This window comes from Centruroides sculpturatus, unplaced genomic scaffold (genome assembly GCF_000671375.1).
Source record: "Centruroides sculpturatus isolate CEXI.00-Female unplaced genomic scaffold, Cexi_2.0 scaffold190, whole genome shotgun sequence".
NCBI lineage: Eukaryota > Metazoa > Arthropoda > Arachnida > Scorpiones > Buthidae > Centruroides > Centruroides sculpturatus.
Genome location: NW_019384543.1, coordinates 371,877 through 385,575, shown reverse-complemented (window position 1 = coordinate 385,575; position 13,699 = coordinate 371,877). Strand labels below are relative to the sequence as shown.

At 29.9% G+C, this 13,699-nt stretch overlaps 1 protein-coding gene across 1 annotated transcript in view; it reads right to left on the bottom strand.

Moving 5' to 3' along the window:
- The window catches only part of LOC111623416 (ubiquitin carboxyl-terminal hydrolase 8-like), a 127,065-nt gene that overhangs the window by 85,503 nt on the left and 27,863 nt on the right, over positions 1-13,699 (bottom strand). Inside the window, exons 6-7 of the mRNA XM_023365988.1 lie at positions 11,112-11,277; positions 10,800-10,962 (exon numbers count right to left, since the gene is read on the bottom strand). Of these exons, the coding sequence (XP_023221756.1) occupies positions 10,800-10,962; positions 11,112-11,277 (329 nt within the window). The remainder of the gene's footprint in view (positions 1-10,799; positions 10,963-11,111; positions 11,278-13,699) is intronic.

Genomic DNA, 13,699 nt, shown 5'->3' with positions numbered 1-13,699 from the left:
CTACAATATTTGGCTATGTCTTGGCTATTTTAATATTATTTTTACGTGTTTTAGCTGGCAACACTCATTCGACCATGAAAGGGAGCCAGTATTTAAACGAGGCTTAATTTTCTAATTTTTAACGATACAATAGCGACAATTATTATTTTAAAAAATTTTTGTTAGGCTTAACATTGATGAAAATTCAACGCGAAGTAGGTTAATAGCGATATACTAATATACAAATTACATGGGATATAATAATATGCTACACTAATCATGGGTTTTTCAATCTATGGATTTTTTCATACTTTTCGGTTATCCGACTTTTCCATTATCCGACCAACCCCAGTCCCCAATTGAGTCGGATAATCGAGGCTCTACTGTATATATATATTTTTTTTAAGTTTTGATAATGATTTGGGGGATCATTCTTTTTATATATATATATAAATGGACATGTGTGTCCCTATATTTCACTTTTCAGCCAAAACTACACATTGCACATGAATGATGTTTATATGTGGTAGTAGCCCCAAGTCTCCATTCGTGCACTATGGTGGTTGCGTCTCGATAGCTATAAGGGTGCGGGAGATATGGGGTTTAAAGTGGTTGGCTTCAAAGATTTTCTATTTCGATTTTAAAAATGTTCGAACCGTTTTAAATTCGAATTTGTATTCGAATTCGTTCGATTATAGAATGATTGTAAACGTTCCAAAAAACTGATCAAATTGAAAATAGTTCGTTTGACTGGACATAAAAGTTCTCTAATTAGTCTGGAAACGGGGGACCTAATTCTTGCATTCTGTGAAAATGGGTAAGATTGGCTATAATGTAATTATCTTAATCTTCACTATCGTTACTTTTTGCCCAGTGAAGTGGGTCTTTGCAACTAGATTCTAGATTACTTAGAAAAACAGTCTTTTATATATAAAAAAAACTATATTACATACAAATAAAAACCCAGAGAAGTGGGTCCTTGCAGCTAGTATTGTATATAACTGGTCATAAAATAATAAATAGAATTGTTTTTTTCTCTTTATGTATAGTAGTTATTTCAGATGGTTCCTACATTAATAGATTATATTTTGATCAAACCAATTAATTTGTATTTCTTTTTGCTTGTTCAAAGTTCAGGCCTGGCATCGACCAACCCTCAATCTAGATAACTCATATTAGGTCATTTCCAAGCTTTTGATAAAAAGAGACATTGCAAGTGTACAAGGTGGAAGGAGAAAAGCAATCTTTGAACCAATAAATTTATGTAGTTAAAATCTGGCTTGCAAATAACCTGCCCTGCTCACCACCATAGCAATGAGTTATAGTTATTTTTGTATTAAAAGTTGGAAGAATGGGCATAAGCAAGTTCTGCAAACATAGGTAGGTACCAAGGAAAGTGAAGAGGAATAAAAATTGTTTTCCTAGACCTTTACATTAACAGAATTTTTTGAGAATATCCTACTCCATTTTTTAATAAATTCAACTTAACCTCTAGTACCATTCCTGTTTTTCAACTACCTTGTTACATAAACATCCTCCAAACATAACACACTATAAGAAGTACATTGATGACATACTCATTATATGGAAGAATAAATCACATTTGAAGGTGTGTGTGCAATGCATGAGTAATAATCCATATGAGCTCATGATATAAGAGGACCAAACGAGTGACAGAGAGGTATATTTCCTTGACCCACTCATTCCTTTGGAAGGTTGTAATATCAAAACCACTGTATACTACAAGCTGAAATTTGAGCCAATTTACTTTAGAGCAGACTCACATGACCCAATTATCAAGCATTCATGATGGTCATCGAAAGAGAGTATACTCACCGTACCCACAAAGTGGACACACAACTCAAGCTAGACCATCTTAAGAACAGCAACCAATTATGGTATTCTAAGCAACTCAGTGAGAACATTAATAATCTGCCCAATACACAGTGATACAACACAACCCAGAAGAAACAAGAGAAAAGACCTGACAGTGCAATATAATCATATTTTATCTCTTATAGCCAGTCTCAAGGGCTATAGCATTGCTTACATAGGAACTTTGACAGTTTTCATTTACTTAGCAATACAAAAGACTCAATAAGTATAAATAGAGAAATAGAGTTATATGCAATTTTTGTGATAACTCAGGATGTATTTTCTTCATAATTAAAAGTTTAGACTATTTACAAAAAGTTTTAAACTGCCAGAAGCAGTTTAAAAGTGGATAAAAATAATATGGTGTGAAGAATTCTTTGTGTTTTTAATGTAAAAGTGTCAGAACCTACAAGAAAAGGCTGGTACTTGATCTCTTTTAACATTGTGGAGTTTTCTACCGATTTTTACCTTGTTTAAGAAGTGTTTTCTTCAAAACAATTTAAAACTGTTACTTCTGTGGTGGTGTATAAGGGATTAAAAGATAGACTCGAAAATTTAATTTAATTTTTGTAAATAGTCTAAATTTCAATTATGAAGAGTTATATGCATTTCCCTTTGGGAGTAATTTCTTTATGTATGGATGTTTGAGTTTGTGCAAGGGGCACAATTTTGTTCATCATCTTTCAAGCTTAATAACTCCTGTGCTTTTTTTTTTTAAAATGGGTTTGTTTATTAGAGGGATTGTTGCTATTAAATCTTGGTGGTTAAAGGTTGAGAGGATGAGGAGATAATGGAGGTCGTGTATATCTCCAGTATGGTTGGACTTAATGACGATTTTACTTGCATTTACAATTTTTTATAACACCCATCCCTACCCTCAAAATTAAGCTTTTCATCATTTTATAATAATTAAAAATATTTTAAAAATTTTTAATAAAATATCATAACAGATGACATCACATATGTTTTTAAATGTTGCTGGGAAAGTTGAGCAACTTGTTGCTGGTTTATTAAAATATACTTTCATAATAATTATCTTTTGCAACATATCAGTGTGCCACAGCACACCATTTGACTACACTATGGTATTATTGAGATAAAAGAATATTTTTGGTAGTTATCTTCTGATTCTGCTAGTAGATTTTATTAACAGAATATGGTGGGTAAGTGCAGTTTTTATTCAGTATTCATATATATTCTCTTAATATTATTTTTCTTCCATTCTCTCATCTTTTCTCCATAGATAAGTTAAATATAATTCAAGATAATATGTTGCCTTGTTCAGGCCTCTATTAGTTTTGATATATTTTATATAAAAATATATCTAATTTTATTTATATATTAATTTTTATGTGTTTTTATGAGAGAATTCTGTATTGTTTTCCTTCATGCTATAGATAACTCAAATTCTTCAAGATCCAAGATTAATTTCTTTCCATCAATTCTGTTATAAGTTTTTCATAGTCTATTAAAATTATTTTTAAAAAGTTTTTCTTCTAATTTTAGCAAAGTTCAAATGCTTGTAAATTTCTTTATGTATATTGTTAATTTAAGAAAATACAAAAACAATGTTTCTGAAATTCTTATAATTGTTATATTTCAGTACCTATTCTTAATTTTGTTTTAAATGTATTAGCTAACTAATTCTTAATTAGTTAGCTAATACAAATGTATTTAAATTATATTAAAAAAATGAATATTTTAATACTAAACCTACCTGTTTTTATATCATTTTTTATAGAATTTTGTGTATTAATCAAAACTTTATCATCTTTTTTATCATCATCTGTTATTTTTAATGTTTCCACAGTTTTTTCATTTGAAAGTGATTTGGAAGTCATTAAATTATCATACCTATAAAACATAAATTTATGGAAAACTAAATTATTTAAATGATTACATTTATATATATAATGATTAAAGCAAAAAATAAATAATAATTAAAAACTAATATAAATTTTGATTAAATAATATAACCTGTATGTAATAAGAATTTATAGTTGAAAAAATAAAAGATTTATTACTAAGCATAAAAAGCTGTTTCTTTAAATGTTAGAATAAGAAAATCTTACCTATGAATTAAATTATTTTGTAGTTTTTCAGCTCTGCCTATAGCTAATGCTCCATTCTTTTGTAATAAATCAAAGATGTTTTTCTAAAATAAAAATGTTACAAACTTAAAAAAAATCTGAATACCATTCAATACTTTTTTCCTACAGAACATATACATATATATAGAATGTAATATTGAAAAACTCAGTATCTTCCAATAATCTCATAGAGANAGCTCCAATAATATTAATAAAAATAAACAAAATAATTCTATATATATTTCTTATCATAATTATTTTGTTCAAAATTTTAGATGATACAGTAATAATATGCAAAGTTATAACATAACTAATGAGATATTGTATTGCATAAAATATTACATTACTTATTTAGTTTATACTACTCACAATCTTTCATCATATGTACCACTTTTATAACAATGAAACACATTTAAAAATAACCTCTTGCACAACTCCTGGGAAGATAAATCAACACAAAAAAACCTTTTTTAATATCCCAGTATGAACAAATTTAAACAAAATGAATGTTTTCGACCATAAACTTTATATAAACATCTCAACAACACCAGATACATTGCAATAATCCACTTTCAATTGTCATATATCCTTGGGCTATAATTTGGTAATAATAATTATTATTGCCAAATTATAGACCGATGATAGACAGCAATTTAAAAATGTTAGATGATAGACAGCAAATGTTAACACATTTAAAAATACAATTAAATAAAAAACAAACAGCCTAAAGATAAAGTTAGAAACAGATATATAGTAAATTCACTTATTATAATCATTTGGAGACTTAGGTATATTGATGATGATACTCCACTTAATATAATCAGTCAGTTAAGTAAATAATATTACAGTTAGCTAAAATTCTAGTGTTTTTGTCTCTAACATAACATGCTAAAACAATTTAAAAATAATGTAAAACATTTATTAATAATAATAAATAAACAAATAAATTATTATTATTAACTATATTATAATATTACTATTACAGTTAACTTATATTTTTTGGGACTTGCTATATCTGATAATATTAATCAATTGATGAGAATACCTGTAATTATAATAAGCAGAGTTTACTACATAATGATTTAAAGATTCTTAAAATGATATCATTAAAAGAAATTTTAAACAAATAATATACTTCTTTCTACCTGTATAAAAACCTTCCAAATTTCCAGTGATACTCGTTTAAGCAAACGTTTTCGACCCTACCAGTGTCTTCATCAGGCCACCGTTATGAAAATTCAAACAGTGCGAAATCGAACAGGAACCAAATAAATGCGATTCAAATCTTTAAACGTCAACGTTAATATCAAAAATAGAACACCACGCTCTTGTAGCGATGTCGTCAAAACACGCGCAACTTGCGCTTGCAATAAAACCACATTACACCTAATTATGTGTGGGGTGTTCCTTCATAGCAAAACTTCCATGCACTAGAGATGATGACTGCGTCTCTGGAGTTAATACATGTATTGTTTAATCCCGCTTTATAAATTTCTAAGGTCTCCATAATTCTTAGTTGGTCAGTACGGGTGTGATAGCCTAACTAGACTGGCATTCTGCAGATCCACCGTAATTCCAGGCTCCGTGGCTACTGTTGAAAGGGTGGTGGAGTGTTTATTGTTATCAATATCATACTTATGCTCCTTAAGACGTTTGCGAAGGGAGCGTTTGGTTGAGCCCACATATACTAACTTATTATTAAATCTGTCATCCCAAAGGGGTATAGAATACACCCCCGGTGCATCTTTCAAGTCAATCCCATCTTTCCTGTTTTGGAGTAAGCTGTAAATGGATCTTGGCCTACTGTACGTTATTTTGTTATTAGTGCATAAAGAGATTTCTCTGTATAATGTGTCAAGCTGGCGGTTGTACTCTACTATTTTTCTTTTACGGTTGCCGTCAAGCGGAAGTTCTGGGATATCAGGAGTGATGTGCGTGTTCTTCCGTATATATGCCCGTGCAATATTATATACCAAGTTCTTACTGTATCCATGCCATGTGGCTATTTCCTGGATATGCTCCAGCTCAGCTATGGTATCTTCCCATTCAGAATGGTGGGTGAAGGCTCTCTTAGTCAATGCCTGAAATGCCGCTATCTTATAGGAGTAAGGATCCTCCGAGTTAGCTGGGATGAACATTGGTACATAGCACTTTTTGTAAAAAACTTTGAACGAAATCCCATTACTTATTAATTGAATATCCACGTCAAGAAAGTGTGCGGCCCTATTGCTTTTTTGGTCAAGTTTAGTAGGTCACAGTAGGCCAAGATCCATTTACAGCTTACTCCAAAACAGGAAAGATGGGATTGACTTGAAAGACGCACCGGGGGTGTATTCTATACCCCTTTGGGATGACAGATTTAATAATAAGTTAGTATATGTGGGCTCAACCAAACGCTCCCTTCGCAAACGTCTTAAGGAGCATAAGTATGATATTAATAACAATAAACACTCCACCACCCTTTCAACAGTAGCCACGGAACCTGGAATTACGGTGGATCTGCAGAATGCCAGTCTAGTTAGGCTATCACACCCGTACTGACCAACTAAGAATTATGGAGACCTTAGAAATTTATAAAGCGGGATTAAACAATACATGTATTAACTCCAGAGACGCAGTCAACATCTCTAGTGCATGGAAGTTTTGCTATGAAGGAACACCCCACACATAATTAGGCGTAATGTGGTTTTATTGCAAGCGCAAGTTGCGCGTGTTTTGACGACATCGCTACAAGAGCGTGGTGTTCTATTTTTGATATTAACATTGACGTTCAAAGATTTGAATCGCATTTATTTGGTTCCTGTTCGATTTCACACTGTTTGAATTTTCATAACGGTGGCCTGATGAAGACCCTGGTAGGGTCGAAAACGTTTGCTTAAACGAGTATCACTGGAGATTTGGAAGGTTTTTATACAGGTAGAAGGAAGTATATTACCTCCAGTACTTGATAGGAAGTTCAGTTGTTACAAATAATATACATTTCAGACTCAATTTAAATAATTCTTTTAAATAATACAAAATAAAAAATTAACATATGAGTAATAATACTAATATGAATGTATTATAAAATTTGAATAATTTAAAGATATTTTTTCCTATCAATTATTTTCATAAGAATCTGTAATTATGGAACTAAATTCAAATTTTTCAGTTTAGAACTAATAAACTCTGCATTATATTTTTTTTTGCAAAATACTTTTCAATTATTTTCAATGAAAAATCTTCTATGTCTTATTAATGCAAACTAATTTTTCTTTATCACCAAATATAAAATGAGGTCATAAAATCTTTCTCCTATTACAAACATTCTTTGTTAAAAACTACACAAGGTAAAAACATTTGGTTTGTGGCAAAATTTAAATTGATTCTTAAATTTTTTATTTATTATAATGAAGAACACAGTAAACTGTCAAGTGGCACAACATTCACAGTATCAAAATGGTATCTTTTCAGGAGAACGCTCAATGTGTTTTCTATGAAACCACAGAATCAGAGTATCAATTATAAATAACCAATTATAGTTCAAAAATTTCAGAATATAGATGAACATAAAAGAACAGAGTGAATATGAGAAGAAGATCAAGGAGTAATTAGGGAGCACCCTTATGCACCTTCATTGTTGCTTCCATAGCCTTTTACTTTTCAATTATTTTCAATGAAAAATCTTCTATATCTTATTAATGCAAACTAATTTTTCTTTATCCTGTCACAGAAGGATATAAGCTCCTATAGTATATCATCATCACTTCTTCCATTTTTAAACTCCTAAAGCTCACTATTTGTTCAATCTTTTAATCAATTCTTCACTATTTATTAACAGCATTCTGAAATTTTATACTTTATAACTTTTTTGTATTAATTTTTGTAAAAATTTTTCCACTAGGACAGTAGACATCCATCTTCTTTCAGACATAAGCCTAATTGACCATCTCATCTTACATGTTTTACCCAACCCAAATAGCCTCAGTGCCAAATAGAACAAGATCCTACAAAGTGTTAATTAAAGAAAAACTAAGAGTTTCAAGTATTAAAAAGTTTATCCAAGTTGCATAAAGTCATAACCTTATGCAAAACTTAACTTTCAACCAACATGGGTAAAATAAAAGAAAAACACATCTTGTAACTCTCCAGCAATATGTTTTAATAGAGTAAAAATGTTTTTGACCTCAATTAATAGATCTTCCTCAGAACATACAACTTATTACATTGCAACTTGGATAACCTTTTTAGTACTTGAAACTCTAGTTTTTCCTTAACACTCTTTGTAGGATCTTGTTCTAACAACTCACATGTTCCTCCAATTCTTTCCCATAATGGTTCCTTTTTAACACCACCAGTATCATCATTCTTAGTCACACTACTAGATCATTCCTCATAATATCACTTCTGCATCTACAATTTTTGTCTGTCCACTCCAAACTCCATCCTCTCCTTCACATTCTTAATATCCTTTTCTATGTTCATATCAGATGTGCTTCCTTGATAAAGTCTTACTTCGATATAGCATAATGCTCTTCAATTCACTAACACCACCAACATCTGTATAACTCATTCTCTATTCTCTTACTTATCTACTCTATAATCTCTATTCAGATAAAGTAACTGCTTCTTTAATAGCCAATTTTTGTTTTCTTATATATCCCATATTCTATTTTAATCTAAATCCTATTACAGTCATATATCATGTCAATCCTCCTTTCAACCTCTTCCATAAACATTGAAGTATTATTGCCAACTTCAGTTCTTCTTCAACATTCTCAACAGTTGTATCATCCTACAGGTTGGTTCATTTTTATCAATTCACTGGAATAATTTGAAAAATACACATCCTGTAAAAAAATTCATTAAACTAAACAGGTTAAACTTCAAGAAGGCCACAAGATGACACTATCACTTTCATCATAGATATCACTACAAACTATGAAAATCAGGTCAACTTTATTTTGTTAAAATGAGAACCCCATTTTCATTCCATACTATTTTCCAACATTTTTTTCCTGAAAAATAAACTCATCAGAAGTTAATGAGCATTTAAAGTTTTACATGGCCAACACTCTGTGCACACATATCTGCAGATCTCTGTAAAATTCATTGAAAAATGGAAAAAAAATGCTAAATAAAAATCATTCTATCTATCTATTACTAAAGGCTTTGCTTTGTCACTGAAACCAATGCACTCTGATCACTGCAATCCTTTTTTATTCATGATAATCTTAGAACCCCATAGAATAACGACCTATTTCAGATACTTTTTCCTTGGCCTTTCTCTTCCTTTCTTACTGAGAATTTTACCTTTGACGATAGCTTTTAGGAAATTATTATTCCTAATACTGTAATGTGACTTATAAGTAAAAAACAAAAATCATTAAAAAACTATTATTATTTGAGGAATCATTCTTTCGCCTCAAATAATGAACTAATGCAATGCTTGTGCCACAGTGTGTTAAAGCCATCAAGCTTATGATGAAGAGGAGACATTGATCTTGGGTGATTTTTAAAATCTGTCCTCAAACTCAGTCTGAGGTCATCTTTAATTTTCTCAATACGTTTTTCATGTTAATTAAACTTTAACAGAGTGCTTCATCAACATGAGTCTCCTTGCCTCACATTTTTCCATATTGCAAATGATATGCAAAGAAATCTCCATTTTCCTGAATGCTTAAGTCAATTCTCTTTTGAAATGTCTCACAATTTTTAGTATCACATTCCATAAGATGTTTGTACAAGCTGTTTGAAATTCAGGGCTGTGGAGTTGGTAGACCAAGTTCCTCAAAGAATTTTTGAAAGTCTAACTCTGATTCTTGCCTAAATAATTTAATGCACTGTAAACTTTGATTATATTAATCCAGAATGGCATTCATCACTACCAAGTGAATCATTAGCATTGCTATTGAAACTGCAAATGCTTACCTTCTTTCACAGTTTTTCATTATCATCAATATCATCATCTTCAGCCATACATTAGCACAAGCAATGTTTTCCATCTGTGGTTATAGTATTCAATAACCTTAGATCTAACTTCATTGTTCTTAAACATTTTGTATTGGTCTTTTAATAATAAAAATTTATAATTAGCTAACACAAAATGTATTCAAATATACATTTCTGAAAAGAAAATCAACAGTAATTAGCGACATGTAAAGTAAAATCTTGAAGTAAGAGAATCATCATAAAATAAGATCTTTAAATATAGGAGATTCCTATAATGCAAGATAGGAGGTTAATGCTCCTATTAGGAGGTTAATATAAAGTACACAATAAAAAACAAGAATCAGAGTCAGTTCATTTTTATTTAGTCCAACTCCTCTAGCAACAAGTTTGATTCTATCTCTGATTCTGCAACTCCAACTCAGGTTCCACCATGTATGTTAAGTTTCCGGATGACATCTCAAGTTGTTGGTTCCTGTTCGTAGACAGCATTCTTTAAATATCCTCACAAATAATAGTCAGATAAACTCAAGTTCAATAATTGCAAAAGCTATGATGTGCTGGCGTACATCATTTTTCTTCCTTTTTTTCCAATGAACATCACAGATATTCACAGATATGCACCTGCACAGTGTGGCAGCTGTATAAAAGTTCAAATGCTCAAAGCTTCTGATAAGTATATCTTTTGGAAAAAATGTTTCAGATAATTCTGAAAATGTTAAATTAAAAATTATCTGACTTCTTATTTCTCAAGTTATGGATAAACCTTATTTTTATTGATCAAATTGTAACAAATAAATCTTACGAATGTAAGTCTTTATAAAAAACAATTAGGACTGTTATAGTTTTAATGGTTTTGATGGTTATTTATAAATATTTTGTTGTTTGGATATAATACTATAAAACATAAAAAACTTTTAAGCTTACCTTGTAAATTGCTTCACGTAATGTATACAGAGGATGTTGAATATCAATATTTCTGGTACTACTATTTATATCTAATATTATAACAAAATCGACAACACCACGCTTATTCCACAAAGGAATGGAATTTTCTGGTATTTCTTTTTCAATTGCTTTTGCAGTTATTCTAAAGAAGTTGATTTTATTACTTTATAAATATAATACATTAGATTAAAAAATGTAACAAAAGTCTTAGTTTAAATTTTGTGTAAATCTTGTTTTCTTATTGAAATAATTTCTGTTATAATTTTTTTTTATGAACTAAAAATAACATACCCAGGTTTCAGAATTTCTTTTGGTATATTAAGACAGGAATCATATTTGATATGAGAATTTTCATATTCTGTTGAAGAACGAACATCTAAAATTAATAGAGGAATACCAGATTTTTCCATAAAATCAAACAATTCCAAACTGGAAACTGAATCATTTATTTCTTTATCTGCAAATAATTATGATTAAAATTATTCACAACTTATTTTATTACAATATGATACATTATAAAAAATTTGTTTTACTACTTTATTTTAAAAATGCAATATAATGATATTTTACATTATATATACAGTATGTCAAAAATGTTCCCCTTTGCAACTAATTTATATAAGAAAAGCAAAAATATAAAGCAAAAAACTATAGATAATCACTAGATTAAAATAAGTTTTCTAATTGCTATACATTTAGAAAGGAATAATATAAAAGCCAAACAATTGCCAAAATATATTGGATTATACTACTACTACTACTACTAATACTACTAATACTACTACTAATACTACTACTAATACTAATTTGGTAACCTTATATTTATGAAAAAAAAGAGCAGAGTGGATTCAGAACAGAAAGATTATGCAACAGGACAGGAAACTCTTTTGTTGTTTATAGACTTAACAAAAGCATATGATAATGTCCCAACATCAAAATTATGGAGAGATTAAAAGAGATAAATATTAATAACATGTTTATTAAAGCAGTTAAAGAATTATATAGAAAATCCATAAAAAAAATAAAAATTGGAAAAAAAATATCAGAAGGACTTTTGGTATCAAAAGGACTAAGACAGGGATGTTGTATCTCACCAACTTTATTTAAAATCTACATAGAAGGAGTATTGAAAATATGAAAATGTTATAATATGGGAATAGATATTAACAGTAAACCAATGTTTACATTGCAACTTGCAGATGAGCAGGTGATAATGGCAGAGGATAAGGATGATCAAGAATACATGACAAGAAAAATAAAAGAGGAATATTTTAAAGGAGATTTATATATAAACATAAGTAAAACAAAATATTTATGCATAGGAGGGGCTAAGACAGACATGAAATTGGAAGAAGGAGAAAAGATTGAGGGATGTGAACATTACAATTATCTTGGAATAAAAATTCATCAAGATGGAAGAGATACATTAGATATTAATACAAGATTAGCACATGGTAAGAGAGCAGTTAAAAGATTAAATGTAATATGCTGGAGTGAAAAAATAACTAGATCAAGAAAAAAATATATATATATAATGCTATTGTTAAAATCATTCTGTTATATGGGGCAGAGGCATGGAGAATGATTGGGGAAGAGAAGAGAAAGTAGCAACAGTTGAAATGGATGCATTGAGAATCATGCAGAATCTCAAAAAAAAGAAACAATAACTAATGAGACAATCAAAGACCTAATGGGAATGAAGAAGATGGTTTTGGAAGAAATAAAGAGGAAACAACTTATTTGGTTTGGACATGTGAAAATAATGAGTGACAAGACTCCCAAAAATGTCATTGAAATACAATCCACAAAAAATGAAAAAGAGAGGAAGACCCAGACAAACTTGGTACAACGGAATAAAGTTAGTATGTAGTGAAAAAGGGATTAAAGAGGAATGGTGTATGGATAGAGAGATGGAGAGGATTCCTGGAGATCAAAAGGCAATGTCAGATGCCATAAACCGAATATAGATAAACAGATAATTTGGTACTTAGATGCAGGTATTAGGCACTATCTCTTACTAAATTTAATAATTATAATTAATATTTTAATAATTAATTTAGAAGGTTCTGGAAGAAAAAAATCGGCCCATTTAATAATTATAGTTAAAATATTAATTTAATTATAATTCTTAAATTTAGCAAGAGATGATACATAATGCCTGCCTTTAATGCCAAATTACTTAACAATTAATGTTACAGAACTCCATTGTTACTATAAATAGGAATTCTCAAATGAATATAGTTCTCTGGTTTGTACAGCAATTAAGTAACAATGACTGACCATAGAGTTAAAATTTTGCTTCAACACCTTTTGTGGAAAGCTCTATGATGCATCTATTGTTTAAAATATCACTTTTGTGTTCCTCTAGACAGCTTGAGCTAGCTAGATGAGCTTTCTGATGGTGGTGCCAATGTAGTATTGTTTTGAACCCATCTGTGAATGTTGTAGAACTGTATAAACTCCAGAGCTTTCAAAATGTGAAAATTTATGTCATTAGAGGATTTTGGATAAGGATAACTGCAGTGAAATTCTAAGGGTAAGATCATATTTTTTTGAAAATACAAACAATAAATCATGAAATAGGCCCTACATAAGAAAGGGAAGGACAAATACTATTTCTGACCCATTTTATTTTGTTTGGGGGATTTTCAGTTTGTTTTCTTATTTTTGGGGCATTTTATTTCTTTAAGGATAGACTAGTGCACCTCACCCAGACCAAATTCTAAATCAAAATTCACCTCACTATGATAACTGCCAACAGAAAACCAACTATGTCATCAAACCCATGAATGACATCTTGGAGAGACTTCCAATACAGAATAGAGAGTTAAAAGAATGATCCCCCAAATCATTACCAAAAATTTAAAAAAAAAAATATA